Raw genomic sequence first — 14,753 nt, 5'->3', positions numbered from 1 at the left:
CGTTTAGAAAAACACAAATTTATTCATAATAAACTAATGATTTAGAAGACTAACTGCAGTGCTAAACTGACTTCAAATCATATTCGTATATACGTATGTGATTTGCTTAATGGAAGTTAAAAATAGAAAACAAATTTGATTAAAATTTTACAAAAGATAAATATAAGTGACATAAATGATAAAATATTTTATTTGTGAAAACTATAATATACTTAATATTATTTAAAAAAAAAACTGATGAGAAGACTTTAATTTGAATGAGTACTTAATTAAAAACTCAATTTTTTGATATTGTATTTTACAAAGAACGCTATCAATGCCATTTTAGAAATTTGAATTTTTACCAACATTGTGTCATGAAATATCACTTTCTATTACAACACAATGTATCTCATTTAACTTCTACTATATTTCTATTTTTACAGTAAATTATATGTAAATATATAAATATGTCTTTTGTTTTTATATCCATGAGATATATTTCCACTATTTTGTGTCATCTTGGGCATATACAACGTATATAACGACTAATCTTGAATAGACTATTAATTTTATAATTGTAAAGTGATATATTATTTACATGTCTAACACAGATACTTTTATATCTTATATCTAATAAAAAGTACATTATCAAGGAACATATACACGTTCGCACGCGTACATATTGAAAATTAAATTTTATATATTCATTGCTTTTAAATGCTAAAAGAATCATTCATAGAAACAATGCTTTTTTATAAAAGATAATGATAAAATTTATATCACTTAAAAAAAATCACTGTTTTGAAACAATCAATTGATTGATATATATATGTCAATTGTCACTGCAATTAAGTAAAAATGTCATTATAAAGAGAAATTCAATTAATAAAATGTGTTATTATAAAGTATAATAAATATTAAATAACAATTTTCTTTTTTATTTATTTTCTCATAATTAGGTAAGGTGGGGTTATTTTTTGGAAAACAGATCTTAAAGTACTATATGATAAGAAAATTGTATTGTTTTTCCCATTGCGTAATTATTTACGTAACAAAACCATTAAACAAGTTGTTTTCAGATATCAATTATTATTTTAAAAATACTCTATAAATAAATTATATTTTTCTCAATCAATCGATTCAATTGCTTGATTTGCATCTGCTGAATGCAGCTATTTTTCATCACCACAATTGTTTTTCTCTAGTATCTTACATACAAATCATAACCCAAACTATCGTACAAAATTTTGGCATCCAAAATGTCTTGACACACACATATATATATATATATATACATATATCAAACCTTTTTATAAAGGACATAAATATGAATCACAAAGAGATGTATTTGGTAACAAAATTAATAAGTAATGAGAAATACACGGAATAAGAGGTACTTTTGTAATTATGACTTTACCACCATTACTTAGCTATCACTTCCCGTCATATGTGAAAGAGTGTTTTAATAATGAAGTAGATATATTGTGGTATCATCCTGAATTTACGCAAAGCCGTTATCCACCAGGACAAAAAAGTAATTATACTTTGTTATTTATAACGATATTGAGAATATCTGTATACACCAAGTATCAATAATGCTGATTTTTTGGTATACTGAATAACTCTCAGTAAGTGAAGCTTGTACACTTATATGTTTACTTGTGGCTGTACGAATATCAAGAGGAAATCTATCAATTTATGATATAGAAAATTGTCCGAGATTGAATATTATTATGGCAGAGGCAATGATAGAGGGTAATACAACTCATGCGTGGCTCGTTAAGAAAAGACTTATATCACATCCATACTTGAATACCGAAGATGCTTTAAAACATGGGGGCAAGAGTTTAAATATATTAAAAGAATGGGTACGATAGGAATATTTAAAATAAGTCATATTCTAATATATAAATTTTTATGTGTTTTTTTATTAATATTTACAGTTAAAAAAATTCTTATTGATTTCCCATCCAGTTGCATTTCTATCTGAATAAATAGAACAATCTTTTGAGTATATATATTTTACATTTAGATAACATAATATAATACCTTTGTCATAGAAGTTCAATATCTTTCACGAGGAGATAGAAACAAGCCTATACAAAAATATGAACACATTTTTATATGAATGGTATAAAGCTCCGAAATTTCATACTTTATTTATGCTGCTTATCACATGCGGACGTACTATATTGTTTATATTTCAAGAGAATACCAGTAAGGTAAGCAATTCAGCTAGAATCGAAATCAATTATACAGGATGATTCTTAATTATATGTCCATATTTAAGTCCATCACATAAATAAATCATCATATATAGCATGTTTTTTTATTTTGAATTGTAAACTTACTTTCTAAAATATTGACATATAATTAATAATTATCCTGTATAAATAAGAGTAAGATCCAAGTTTTATCCACAGGTCACTTTGTTCGATTCGCACAGTCATACTGTCAATAATTTAAATCATGGATTGGTCATAGCTCAGGTAAGTAAATTTGGAGAGATCTATGCTTTAATGAGTACTAAACGATAAAATGTAAACACGAATATTAATTTCTTCTAACTGAAAAAATATATGACGCAGACGACTATTGATAGATTGGAATCATTATGCAACTGGTACATTCAGGATGTATTAAAGAATTGTTACAATACACAAGCTAATAAATACGAGTTAGCTTTCTTATATTCCTATGATGCACAATGCAGTGGCCATAATGGGATTTCATGCGAATGTAAAAAATCTTGTAAATTGTAATCATTTTTGAAACTAAATACTAAAACGTATTTTATTTCTTACCGACTATAAAGTTACAAAATAAAATAATTATCTTTCTAATTATCTTATACATAAGTAATACGCAAAATATAATTGTACACTTTTAGCAGAACTTTTTATTTAAACACATATGTAGAGATAATATACACAAAAATGTGGTGTATATTTATTCAGCAGTTTGTTTAAACAGACAAACTGAATAGATTAAGACTGATATATTTATTTACATTATGTACAATGTACTTCCTGTTTCTCCTAAGTCTGATAAAACAATTTATTGTCTACACAATGCTGAAACTATTAAGGAAATAATTTATATAACCGAAAATCATAAATTTCGAATGATGGTACGTTCCTCTCTGAATGAGTTTAGCATTGCGTAAACGTACATCCCTGGCGATATGTAACTACATATTACAATAAGTTTATAGTGTTTTATATCTGTTGAGATTTTCTTCCATCGTCTATTTCACATTATACTTATAAAATATAATCAAAAAACGCGTGGACGAGACAATTTTATTCGAAAGTTTTTGCTTTATAGCTTTATAATATTATATCTATATATATAGCTACAATATTTTGATTTCCTAACGATCTTTTCAATTGGTGATAGTACATATTTTTTTACATTATGACGTCTTTATAATCTTCATACACTTTGTGTAGATAAAAATCTGAATATATTGCTGCTAAATTTTTATGTATGTAGTTACAAGGGATAATGTCTAACATACAAAATACCTATGACAAACTTGATAAGAGAATCAAATCTGTAACGACTATATTCACATATGACTTTATATGATAATTTTAATAAACAAAGTTGTGCCATATAATCAAAAATAAAAATTATTATATTAAGTTCGTAAAAAAATTTATATACTATCTCTCTAGATTTCTAGAACAATGTTTATATAATGTTTCATATATCATATATAATCCTTTTCTAACATACGAGAAATAAGTTTCTCTTTTTTTGTTCATCATTATAACCTGATTAAATATAAAAAAAAATTAATAGAACGATGCCGAAATAGTATAATGTCTAAAATACAGATTTCTTTCTCTTTATACTTTTATATACATTCTAAGTGTCGCGTAATAGAGTATCGTAGAATTTATTTAATAACAATTTTCAACAACGCAATTTCTAGAAATTACTATCTACAGGAACGTATCGACTAATTTCTCTTCCAATTTTGCTTCCGATACATTACTTTAAAAGAACGTTGAGAAGTATTCTTTCTTTTTTTTCAATTGCTTGCAAATACTACCGATGGTAGTATGGTTGAGCAACTTTCTGTTATATTCCCACATGTAAATAAACATCCCACACATCATATTACTTTGTACAATATGATCAACTTCAAGGCAATGCTTATTTTCTCTTCGAAGATAAATCAAAAGTCCCAATTAAATTACTTTGCAAGTGATAATCTTGTATATCCTATTTGGTTAGTAGATTTCACACAAATTGAACTTAATAAATAAGTAAATAACTCTGTTATTTTTTTAAGCACACTCAAAACACATTTCTTTCTTTGCATATTTTAGCAAATGAAATCATATCTACTGAAGCGATATATTGTAAAATGTTGAAAATGCATATTACAGGATGCTATATAGTGTATACTACGATTCGTTATATTATGTGCATCAATTTGTCTATGATCATTTTTAAAAGCAAAACGATGTTATGTTATTGGGGAAAAAATATTATTTCACAAAGTAACTTGAAAAATATACCTTTTATAAATGAATAAATAAAATTATCACGTGTGAGAGAATGTTACAAAAAGAAGAAAATCGTTAGAGAGACTGACGAACTCGAGGTTGTGCCCATTCTACAAAATCATCAATTAATACAGGCCAGGCACCTTCTTCATCATAATTACTCATGTCCAAATTGATCATAAGTGCAAAGTCTAACAGTAAGTTCCACGTGTCTTTTGGAATTGATCTTTTGTGATGTTCCTAGAATACATCAGTTTATTATTTTAAAGTAACTTGCCAGAAATAAATTTTCAAGACAATATCCGAAATTTGCTTACCTGTAAGAATTGACACCATAATTGAAGAAATTTAAATTTATCGTCTAATACAATGTTCCAATACGCGATCGCCATATCCAAATCTAAGCCTTTCTGTCCCGCATTTTTTGCATAATTAAATGTGAAATGATAAAAATCCTTGAATTTGAGAGGATCCCTTAAATCATTTTCTAAACTACCTAACCGAGCTTTTAGCTTATCTATACTATCCACACTGAAAATAACAATTATGAAAATAGTCACATTTACATATGTCTTGTAATGAAAAATATAAGATACGTTAGATTTAATAATCTCTCTTGTAGATATATGTCAAGGAAATATTTACCCCAAGTCCATCATTCCATTCATAAACTCGTCTCTAGTGAATTCACACTGTGTTTCGGCACGAAATTTCCACGCAATAATTAAAACTAATTTACTCTCAGGACTTAGATTCAAGTCATCAAGAAATTTCATGATGCCATCTGCCGTAATTTTATTGGGTTCACTTGGATCTATGACAGATAATGATTATAATTTATTTCTTTACAATATTTAACATGAATAACGTGTACTAATGTACATTGCAACTGATATCGTCATGACAATCTTACCTTGGTATTTGCTGTACAATATTTCTAGTTTCTTTTTGTCAACAGAATTTTTCGGTTCTTTGTAATAAGCTTCTGGGTTTTGAAAGTAGTTATCACTTGCCAGATCCAGTTTCCAATCATTTTGGGCTAAACAATATATCGCAGTTTGCTCCCCAGTTTGTGTAAATGTTATAAATTTTTTCACTTTGTCCCTTTGTGAAAATTTTAACTTATGCTGCAACAAAGTGGTATGTAATATTGTACCTTACAAATTCATTTAACTATAAAAGCGGTAAAAGTGAAAGTGACACCAATACATGAGTCTGGATCTCACTGTCATAATTAAATATACTAACAGTATGTTATACAATCTTAATTTAAACAATTACTTTGGCTCTCCGAACGAGAGTCATTATATGTGCAAAAACTACAGCTCGCGTCATTCGAAGGACGCTTCGGTACGTCGACAGTCTCGCGTCGCGTCAGACGGTGTTTTAAAGTGACCATATTTTTAAAGCGGGAAAAGCGAGGCCTCGCGTCGCCTCTCGCGTCGTCCCGGACGACGAGGCTGACATTCAGCGTGAAAAACACCATTAATGTTGGTAGCGCGGAGATAGGTTATTCCGATAGCTCGACGATGAAAGCGCGGAAGTCCCGAACGCGGAGACGGACCTGGTCGACCGATAACGCGACACAATCGTGATTTTGTTGGCGTACAATCGCGCTTTTCCCGAAAAGCTTACCATTTTCCGGCTAATTTTAGGCCCCCGAAAGCCAAAATATTATTCCCCTCGCACTACGCTTGACATGAACATGCGCATGTCGGCGACGGCCTCGGGCAGAGAGAAAGCCTGAGAGAGGCCATCCCGGTCTTTTTCGTGCCTCGTGGGACACCATCGAAAGCCCCTGTACACTAGCGTCAGTACATCCATTTTCGAAATTGGTACCACGTAGCTACGTTTATTTTCCGACACTGCCGATAAAACATCATTTTGCTGCTCAGAACGCGCAAAATAATGTTTTATCGGCAGTGTCGGAAAATAAACGTGGCTGCGTAGTACCAATTTCGAAAATGGATGTACTGGCGGTAGTGTACATACAGAGGCTTTCGACGAATTTGATTTGACGGTCCGACGAAAAAGGCGCGGGACGAGGGGCGAGGAGCGAGGGCACGCAGACACACTAGACACAGACAAACTCCCGGACACTGGACAGCCGCACGCTGTTCGCCACGCCGTTACGCGAGTCACGACTCCGGCGCGCTGAGATCTCAGGGAGCGCTCAGGGAGGATCGGGCCATCGGGCGGATACGCTGGATCCCGCGAGAGCGGAGATATCGGATGGACACCGTGTGCGAGTGAAACGCGTCTTTCGGCGCTAACCTCGACGCGTGGACGCGACCGCGGGCGACGTAGAATGTGACCCCGTCGAAAGTGCTCCTCGTCAAGATTACTCCGGTTCGTGATGTTTTCGATCCGGCTGACGGAAAAACGGAGGAGACCGCGAGGTCGCGTAGATTACCAACGGCATCATGATACGCTCTGATAAAATCATCCCCGGTCTTAATCTCGATGTCGGTTTCTAGTGTGGCAGGTATTATTAATGTAATACATGTATTTGTGTATTTTTATAGTTTATTCCTCAGATTAAACTATTGCGAGAAATTCTGCTTTGATGAAAAAAGAACTGTTTTGTTTTGATGCAAAATATAAAGTGATAAGTGGAACTCATTTCATGAAGTCACTCTCTAATGTTTATGTAATGTTGCTTGCAGAAATCTGAGAAAATGCTAGATGGAAGTATCCAGTATTTGTTAGACAGATGAAGATACATAGTAATTCCGTATAAACATGGTGGGGAATACTTACGAGGGAGTACTTCCGTTGTACAATGGAGCTGGGAGGGAGATGTGCCAATGGTTGGCGCATATCAAGTTGTCGAGAATAATAATTTTGACGTCTGTGGTCTTATTTATCGTGCCATTATTTACACATTATTATTTATCCAAGGTATAATTAAAGAAGACAGCAAATACAAGCTTTTAACAATTATTAATCTACGCTTTGTGTTAACTTTGAGATTATACCCTTTCAGGTAGAATCTGACACGCCAGATAGGGATATGTATAGAACTTTTTCAACCCTGGAAGCTTTTGAAGATTTCACATCCATGAAAGCGTCACAGCTGAAGATGAGAATAGAGGAAATGTTCCGCATAAAAATTTCGGTGAGTAACGAATTGAGAGACCTGAGCGCTAAGAGGCAAAGACTTCAGGGCGAAGTTAATAGCTTGACGCAGAAGATAGACGAGCTAAAGCAGGAGTTGCTGCATCAGCAAACGGATCTTGATAGATTAAAGATAAGTGTGGAGCAAGCACAGGTGGCGCAGAAAGAGGCGGTGGAGAGAAACACGCCTGAATTGGCACCACCTAAGAGAATATTGATTAACACCCTGCCAGTTATATTACCCAGCACAGATCCGCGATCATGCAGAATGTATAATTGTTTCGATCACAGCCGATGTGCATTGACAAGCGGCTTTCCCGTATACTTGTATGATCCAGATCAATTCTCGGTAGTTAATCCAGGGTGGGATGTGGATGGTTTTTTAAAAACGACTATTAAACAAACACTAGGTATGTATGAAAGATATATAAATAAACTATATTATTACATATTAAAATAAATAATATTGTAATTAAAGACGTTTTTTGCTTTATGAGATATTTTTCTATGGTAATTTGTTGTATATAAAATATTGATTGTAGGATATAATCCACATCTTACTAGGAATCCAGCAGAGGCATGCGTTTATATAGTCTTAGTTGGTGAAGCATTAAGCCTCCATCAAAAGAATGATCAACGTTATAATAAACTTTTAGATATAAAAAAATTACACGCACTTCCCTATTGGGGTGGAGATGGTAGAAATCACATATTACTAAATCTTGCACGTAGAGATTTATCTGCGGATTCTGGAAATATCTTCAGTAATCTGGATATTGGCAGAGCAATAGTAATACAGTCCACGTTTTATAGAAATCAATTTCGCGATGGTTTCGATTTAATTGTTCCACCAATTCTGGGACCACCTGGCGGAGATGTTTGGCAAGAATGCGCACAAATGTTACCGGCGAGAAGAAAATATTTGCTGTCATTCCAAGGAGAAATGAGAACTTTTATAGGCACGCCGATGACATATCAAGTTGACGATGCCGATATAGATCTGGAAAAATTAATAATCGATGATAACAATATAGACGCATTTATTATCCAACATTTAAAAGATATGAGCAACGGAATAACTCTGGACAAATTTTTCATTCAATTTGAATGTATACCGGCTTCTGTGGAGAGTAAGCCTGCGGAAACTCTTGACTGGTCTCTTTGTGGAACTGATTCTTCCAGAAGAGCTATATTAAAGGAATCAACATTTGCATTGATCTTAGCTCCCAGTAATGCTACATTATTGACTACTTCGTTCATGCAAGCAAGATTGTACGAAGCATTACGAGCTGGGTCAATACCAGTTATTCTCGGTGGTGATCAGATTGTGCTTAGTTATAACGAAGTTATTGCTTGGAGGAGAGCAGTTATTTTCCTACCTAAAGTAATTTTTATAGTAACATATTATCGAATTTCTTTTTCACTATTGAAATAGAGCTAACAAAAATGTAACTTTAGGCCAGAGTGACTGAAATGCACTTTTTATTGCGTGCTGTTCCTGACAACGATCTTTTGACTATGCGGAGACAAGGTAGATTAATGTGGGAGCGTTATATGAGTACTGCTCAAGGTGTAGTGGATACGACCATAGCGGTAGTCAGAGACAGACTTGGTATACCTCCATTACCAGCGCCTCAAACATCCAGTCCTAGTGTTTTTAATGAAAGTTTTGTGGTATGTATTTTAATGTGATATGCTTTTGATGTTAAAGTATGTAAAAATATAAAGTATATTTTAACATAAAGAACAAAATTAATTTTATAATTTATACTTTTTATTTTAAAGCCTTTAAAATCGGATACCATCATCTCTGAACCTGAAGCTGAAGAAAGTTTGGGTCCTTTAGAACCGCCATACCCATCTCCTGCTTTTAAGAGAAATTATACAATACTATTAATCCAAGGTCATGAAATTTGGAATGATTGGATGGATCCATTTAATTTATATCCGCAATTACCTTTTGATACTGTTCTTCCCAGCGATGCCAAATTTCTTGGTAAAATCATTTTTTCAGAGATTATTGTTACACGAGACTTACGTTATATTTAATCTTATGTTTTATTCTTTTATAGGCTCAGAGGTGGGTTTTCGACCCATCGGTAAAGGTGCTGGAGGTGCTGGAAAAGAGTTTAGTGAGTCATTAGGAGGAAACTATCCAAGAGAACAATTTACCATTGTCATGTTAACCTATGAGAGGGAACAGGTTCTTATAAATTCACTGGCACGTCTTTACGGCTTGCCTTATCTGAACAAGGTACTTGTAGTGTGGAACAGTCCGAAACCACCTGTAGAAGATCTCAAGTGGCCTGATATCGGCGTTCCTATACACGTAATTTTAATTTATTATTCTATAAAATCTGCATCTGTTTTTAAAGATCACATTAAAATTATACTTTTCAAATATATCTGGACAGGTTATAAAAGCTCCAAGAAATAGTTTGAATAATAGATTCCTTCCATTTGACGCAATTGAGACAGAAGCTGTTCTTTCTATTGACGATGATGCTCATTTGAGACACGATGAAATCATGTTTGGTTTTAGGTAAGCTGACTTTTCACAATCTTTTCATTCCATATAACTTTTGTTATTTATTATACATACGTCTTTAGAGTGTGGAGGGAACATCGAGATCGTGTAGTTGGATTTCCTGGTCGCTTTCATGCATGGGACCAGAATTATCATAACGCTTGGAATTACAATTCTAATTATTCGTGCGAACTATCCATGGTTTTAACTGGAGCTGCTTTCATCCACAAACATTATACATATCTATACACGCATTGGCTACCACAGGCTATACGTGATAAAGTTGACGAATACATGAACTGTGAAGACATTGCAATGAATTTTTTAATATCTCATCTTACAAGAAAACCACCAGTTAAAGTAAGACATATATATATATTTTTATAAAGACGATGATCATTTTACATTACTCTATCACAATTATAAATTATAAATTTTTTGTCTCTTGATTCAGGCTTTATAAATATTTTACGTAATATTTCTGTTTGCATTCTAATTATACAATTAAACTTCAAAAATTTATGAATGTATTAATATGCAATTCCATAACATTAAAATACTTGTTCCTACATTAGGTAACATCACGTTGGACATTCAGATGTCCAGGTTGTCCAGTTTCACTTTCAGAAGATGATACCCATTTTCAGGAGAGACATAAATGTATCAATTTCTTTTCACAGGTAAAATATTCTAATTGCTAATTGCTTTTACGTTTTGCTTTATTACATTTATCTAAATGATTCTAACATAATAATTATTATTATTTAAGTAAATTTGTAAATTTTACTTAACATAATAATTGGTTTTAGGTGTTCGGTTATATGCCTCTATTGAATACACAATATCGGGCTGATTCGATATTATTTAAAACACGAATACCACATGACAAACAAAAATGTTTCAAGTTTATATGAAAAGGAAATACATTTGAATTTTTGTGTAGATATTGTGTAGAATAAGATTTGTACAACTTTGATACAATTTTACACAGTTTACAATTTATGCAGTCCACAATTTAAAAACTAGGGAGAATATTTTACAGAATATGTACAGGAAATATAAGGTATAGTAAGAAATTTAATTATAACAAGTCAAAACGTCATTAAATTGGTAAACTGCATTAATAATGATTATGAAAAAAGTAGATAAATATTACATGTTATTAATCTTTTTTTTTAATTTTTGTAAGACATTTAATGAGAGATGATGATTACAAATAATCAAAATAATTCTGTGTAATATTAGATAAAGTGCATATGCAATTGTAAAAATAATTCTTGTTTTAAGTTTTTTAAACTAAAATTGACATTTAACAACAAAACATTTAACGTTTTAGAAGAACGGACATTTTTGTTCTGTAAATTCATGTACTATACATATATTAATATCGTAGTGTACTACATATTAATATATATGTATAAGTGCACTAAAATATAATTTATTTTAATATACTATATCTATACAATATAGCATATTAATAAATTACTGCCTATTAGAATTATAATAATGTGTAATTATACACATTTTGAAAAACGGTATAATTTTTTAACAAAGAACAAAATTATATATAATGTTCTTATAATTAAATTCAGTACAATGATTATATATCATTATATTAACAATTATTTATCTTTATATTATTTAATTAAGATTATATAGTTTAATTAAGATTATTTAATTAAGATTATATAGTTAAGATTTTTTACAATTAGAGGTCATTATTAAAGGCTGAAAAAACAAAACATAATTTGTCCTAAAAATATTACACTAATTGTCTTATTGGTTAATGTCAATTTTTATTAAAAACAAATTAAAGATAATTAAGAAAAATTTGATTTATGTCTACGTATACATATTTGAATTGTTCAAATTACGCAAAGGTCGCTTGTACATTTTAATGAATCTCTATATTTCTTTATGTAAAAACTGTGAATCTCTCTTTTTTAATAATCAGCTGCTTTAAAATTGATAGAAACATCACGTTACAGATATTTGTTTGTATAACGTAATAACAGATGATGTATAAATTGTACATAACAGTTTTTTATTTTATTTTATTTATATTTTTTAACTTTTCCTCTCATTTTCCATATTTTCAGAATACTAACATATAAAATATGAAATTATAGATCCATTTACATATATACATATAACAGATAATTTAAAATAATAATTTTTTTTATGTTTCAATTTATTAGAAAACGATTATATATTTTTTATACTTAGGAAACGATTATCTGCAAAAAACGATTAGAGTTTTAAGTTATCTTCATAATCATTTTGTCAGGCCATATTCTGAAACTACATATGTTATTTGATAGACATTAAATATAGTCTGCCGGTATAATTAAATACGATACGTTTTTTATAGACTATACATAGTTGATAGCTTAAAATTGATCTTATATATAATCGTATGAAATTGATAATGATGTTATATTTCATGAAGAATGTTGCATAGAATATATAGATAGTAAGTAGGCAATATCTTTGAGATTAAAACTTTCCTGTTCTTGACGCGTCAACATTTTCAAAATCCTATCTCAGGTCCAAACAAAATTCAAGTTGGTGCGACAAGTACTCGTTTTTTGTACCATAAAAGGAATCATTTATAAGAAAAATCAAATCTTAAAACTTGTTTTTTTTTAGGTTTCTATGTATTGTATTTACATCTTTAATATGTTATATTCTATCTTTATGTAATAGTCATTATGTAATTACACTCTATTATTATTATTATTATTATATGTATTTTATATGTAATTAATATGTGCCAAATTTTTAATAATTGTGTTTATAATGTAATTAAAAATAAGAGTTTTAGATATATTGCTAAAAGCACAAATTTGTAACTATATCTGGTATATATCGAATATTTCTAAGAAATTTATTAATTATTGTGTATAACATCGTCAACGAATAGAACATTTAGTAAATGTAATTAAGTGATGTAACGAATTCTGTATAGCAAATTAACAATGTGAAAAATTGTTCTGTACATGCTGTGTGTTATTGTTTTGTACATTATGGCGTACAAATCTATATTGGATGTATGTCTTAAATTATCTATTTGCGTGATATGAGTATCTGGTTAAGTATTTTACAAATGAAGGAACATGTCATTTATTCGACAGATAAATTAATGATTGAATATATAAATGAAAGAGCTACAAAAATATGATCAAAATAAAAAATAAAAATACATCTCACTTTGTGCAATTTATTTTACTTTAATTATGCTTTTACCATTTGCTATTCTATTTTTTTAAGAATATAACAATTATTTTACAATCAATTTCCGCTTTTTTCACAGAAAAGAATATCTCATACTCTTATCCCGCAAAGTAGTAAGTGTTAACCTTATGCAGACATTGTCTGACGTACAGTAGTAAACGCTGGCAGTAGTTGTTGTATATGTATAGTCAGACGTATTAGTAGTAGTACCGCGCTGCGTACGGCCAAATGTAGCGCACCGCGGGCTTGTATCGAACAACTGCATTAAATCATATTAGCATACTAGGATCAACAATGATTCTAATATAACGTTATATATTTATAATTCATGCATTGCAACGCATATGCAATAAATTCTTAAATATAACGAATCGCGCATTAATTATGCATTGCAGATAAAGCAAGCGTACAATCGGTCACGACACTCACGACGACGCCAAGAAGGGATCAGTCTCTTTCAGTTATTTGACTTTGTATTTTGAATATACAGATATGTACGTTAGACTCGTTAAGATCGTTCTAATTGAAGAAAAAGTTTATTAATTATGACATAATTGGATCGAATTCTAATTTTAGAAAGACAAGCACTGTGTTAGTAGCTTTTTCGCGATATTTTGACTGCTCGCTCGAAGTTCGCTCGTACTAGCGTTTCATCGAAGAGGAGAAAAAAAATGGAGTTTTCGACGTAGATCTCATATATATAGCCACGTGACGTGGTGATATACGAAACTTTGGCAATGTTGAGGGAATGGGGCGGTCGATCGGCCGGTTCTGCCCGATGACGCACCATCAGAAGTTTCTTCCATCAGCATCAGAAGTCGCACTTCGGAACGCGATTCCCAGAAGATGATTTACCGAGGATCCCACGTAGAATTATACGAACGGCCGCGGTAAGTTCAGCATCCGTCGCGTATGCCGCAGTCTTTGTTCGCGCTCCATTTTTTTCGACAAAAGTGGGAAATTGCACGTAGCGTTAAGCACGTTCTTTCATTAATTCTCCTTAGATTTTTACGCTATAACGACGAGATTACGCAACGACGCGACGCAGAGATTACAGAGGAAAATAAGAGGTCGACGTTCCCGACGTTGCAAGTTTGGCTTTCGTGGCCGCCGAATAAACTCCACGGAAGCACAGCGGAGTAGAATTTGAACATCTCTCGAAGCTAATCCCTGTTCTCAAAGGCTGGAAATTATCAATTCTTTTTTGTTTTTTAAAATAACTTTGGGGCTTTTAGCTTTGAGTCTATTTCAAATACAGCGCCACGTGGTCGCGGTCAAAGTTCGCGCCAGATTGGTCCGCTCGGCGATCAATACGGTATTTTCCGCGACGTAAGTCGCGTCCCGCCTGCCCATTGGTCAAAACGTACGCCGCA

At 31.7% G+C, this 14,753-nt stretch overlaps 3 protein-coding genes across 5 annotated transcripts; 2 read left to right on the top strand and 1 right to left on the bottom strand.

The window, feature by feature from the left end:
* The first annotated feature begins 1,387 nt into the window (after positions 1-1,387).
* LOC139774282 (uncharacterized) lies at positions 1,388-2,769 on the top strand. The gene is made up of 5 exons (XM_071709447.1): positions 1,388-1,516; positions 1,612-1,850; positions 2,043-2,204; positions 2,406-2,471; positions 2,571-2,769. Exons 1-5 carry the CDS (start codon positions 1,390-1,392, stop codon positions 2,742-2,744), a joined length of 768 nt encoding a protein of 255 aa, XP_071565548.1. The 5' UTR covers positions 1,388-1,389; the 3' UTR covers positions 2,745-2,769.
* Positions 2,770-2,855: 86 nt separating this feature from the next.
* On the bottom strand, positions 2,856-6,290 carry Sccro (defective in cullin neddylation 1 domain containing SCCRO). The gene is made up of 5 exons (XM_071709446.1): positions 6,138-6,290; positions 5,416-5,629; positions 5,148-5,316; positions 4,820-5,033; positions 2,856-4,742 (listed from the first exon to the last, which is right to left on the bottom strand). The coding sequence occupies exons 1-5, from the start codon at positions 6,138-6,140 to the stop codon at positions 4,578-4,580; spliced, it is 765 nt and encodes a 254-aa protein (XP_071565547.1). The 5' UTR covers positions 6,141-6,290; the 3' UTR covers positions 2,856-4,577.
* Positions 6,291-6,536: 246 nt separating this feature from the next.
* Positions 6,537-13,355, top strand: LOC139774279 (exostosin-3-like). 3 transcript variants are annotated; one of them, XM_071709444.1, is made up of 11 exons: positions 6,537-6,983; positions 7,169-7,403; positions 7,489-8,029; positions 8,162-9,003; positions 9,078-9,293; positions 9,405-9,615; positions 9,692-9,948; positions 10,034-10,161; positions 10,230-10,506; positions 10,722-10,826; positions 10,956-13,355. In XM_071709444.1, exons 2-11 carry the CDS (start codon positions 7,245-7,247, stop codon positions 11,058-11,060), a joined length of 2,841 nt encoding a protein of 946 aa, XP_071565545.1. In that variant the 5' UTR covers positions 6,537-6,983; positions 7,169-7,244; the 3' UTR covers positions 11,061-13,355. The 3 variants fall into 3 exon arrangements, with proteins under 3 accessions (XP_071565545.1, XP_071565543.1, XP_071565544.1); XM_071709442.1 differs by having other exon boundaries at positions 6,537-6,987; XM_071709443.1 differs by having other exon boundaries at positions 6,537-6,998.
* Positions 13,356-14,753: the final 1,398 nt, after the last annotated feature.

This window comes from Temnothorax nylanderi, unplaced genomic scaffold, assembly GCF_030848795.1.
Source record: "Temnothorax nylanderi isolate EJ_2023f unplaced genomic scaffold, tnyl_v1.0 TNYL_tig0077_pilon, whole genome shotgun sequence".
Taxonomy (NCBI): Eukaryota; Metazoa; Arthropoda; class Insecta; order Hymenoptera; family Formicidae; genus Temnothorax; species Temnothorax nylanderi.
The sequence above is the reverse complement of the archived record's forward strand: the minus strand, read 5'-3'. Positions and strand labels throughout refer to the sequence as shown.

Excerpts from the sequence above, each read along its gene's own strand:
- LOC139774282 (XM_071709447.1), top strand. The coding sequence starts at position 1,390 with ATGACTTTACCACCATTACTTAGCTATCACTTCCCGTCATATGTGAAA. Across the intron at positions 1,517-1,611 it reads TTATCCACCAGGACAAAAAA|TAAGTGAAGCTTGTACACTT; the intron begins GTAATTATACTT and ends AATAACTCTCAG. Across the intron at positions 2,205-2,405 it reads TTCAAGAGAATACCAGTAAG|GTCACTTTGTTCGATTCGCA; the intron begins GTAAGCAATTCA and ends TTTTATCCACAG.
- Sccro (XM_071709446.1), bottom strand. Across the intron at positions 5,317-5,415 it reads ATTGTACAGCAAATACCAAG|ATCCAAGTGAACCCAATAAA; the intron begins GTAAGATTGTCA and ends TATCTGTCATAG. Across the intron at positions 5,034-5,147 it reads AATGGAATGATGGACTTGGG|TGTGGATAGTATAGATAAGC; the intron begins GTAAATATTTCC and ends TGTTATTTTCAG.
- LOC139774279 (XM_071709444.1), top strand. The coding sequence starts at position 7,245 with ATGGTGGGGAATACTTACGAGGGAGTACTTCCGTTGTACAATGGAGCT. Across the intron at positions 8,030-8,161 it reads GACTATTAAACAAACACTAG|GATATAATCCACATCTTACT; the intron begins GTATGTATGAAA and ends TATTGATTGTAG. Across the intron at positions 10,827-10,955 it reads GTATCAATTTCTTTTCACAG|GTGTTCGGTTATATGCCTCT; the intron begins GTAAAATATTCT and ends AATTGGTTTTAG.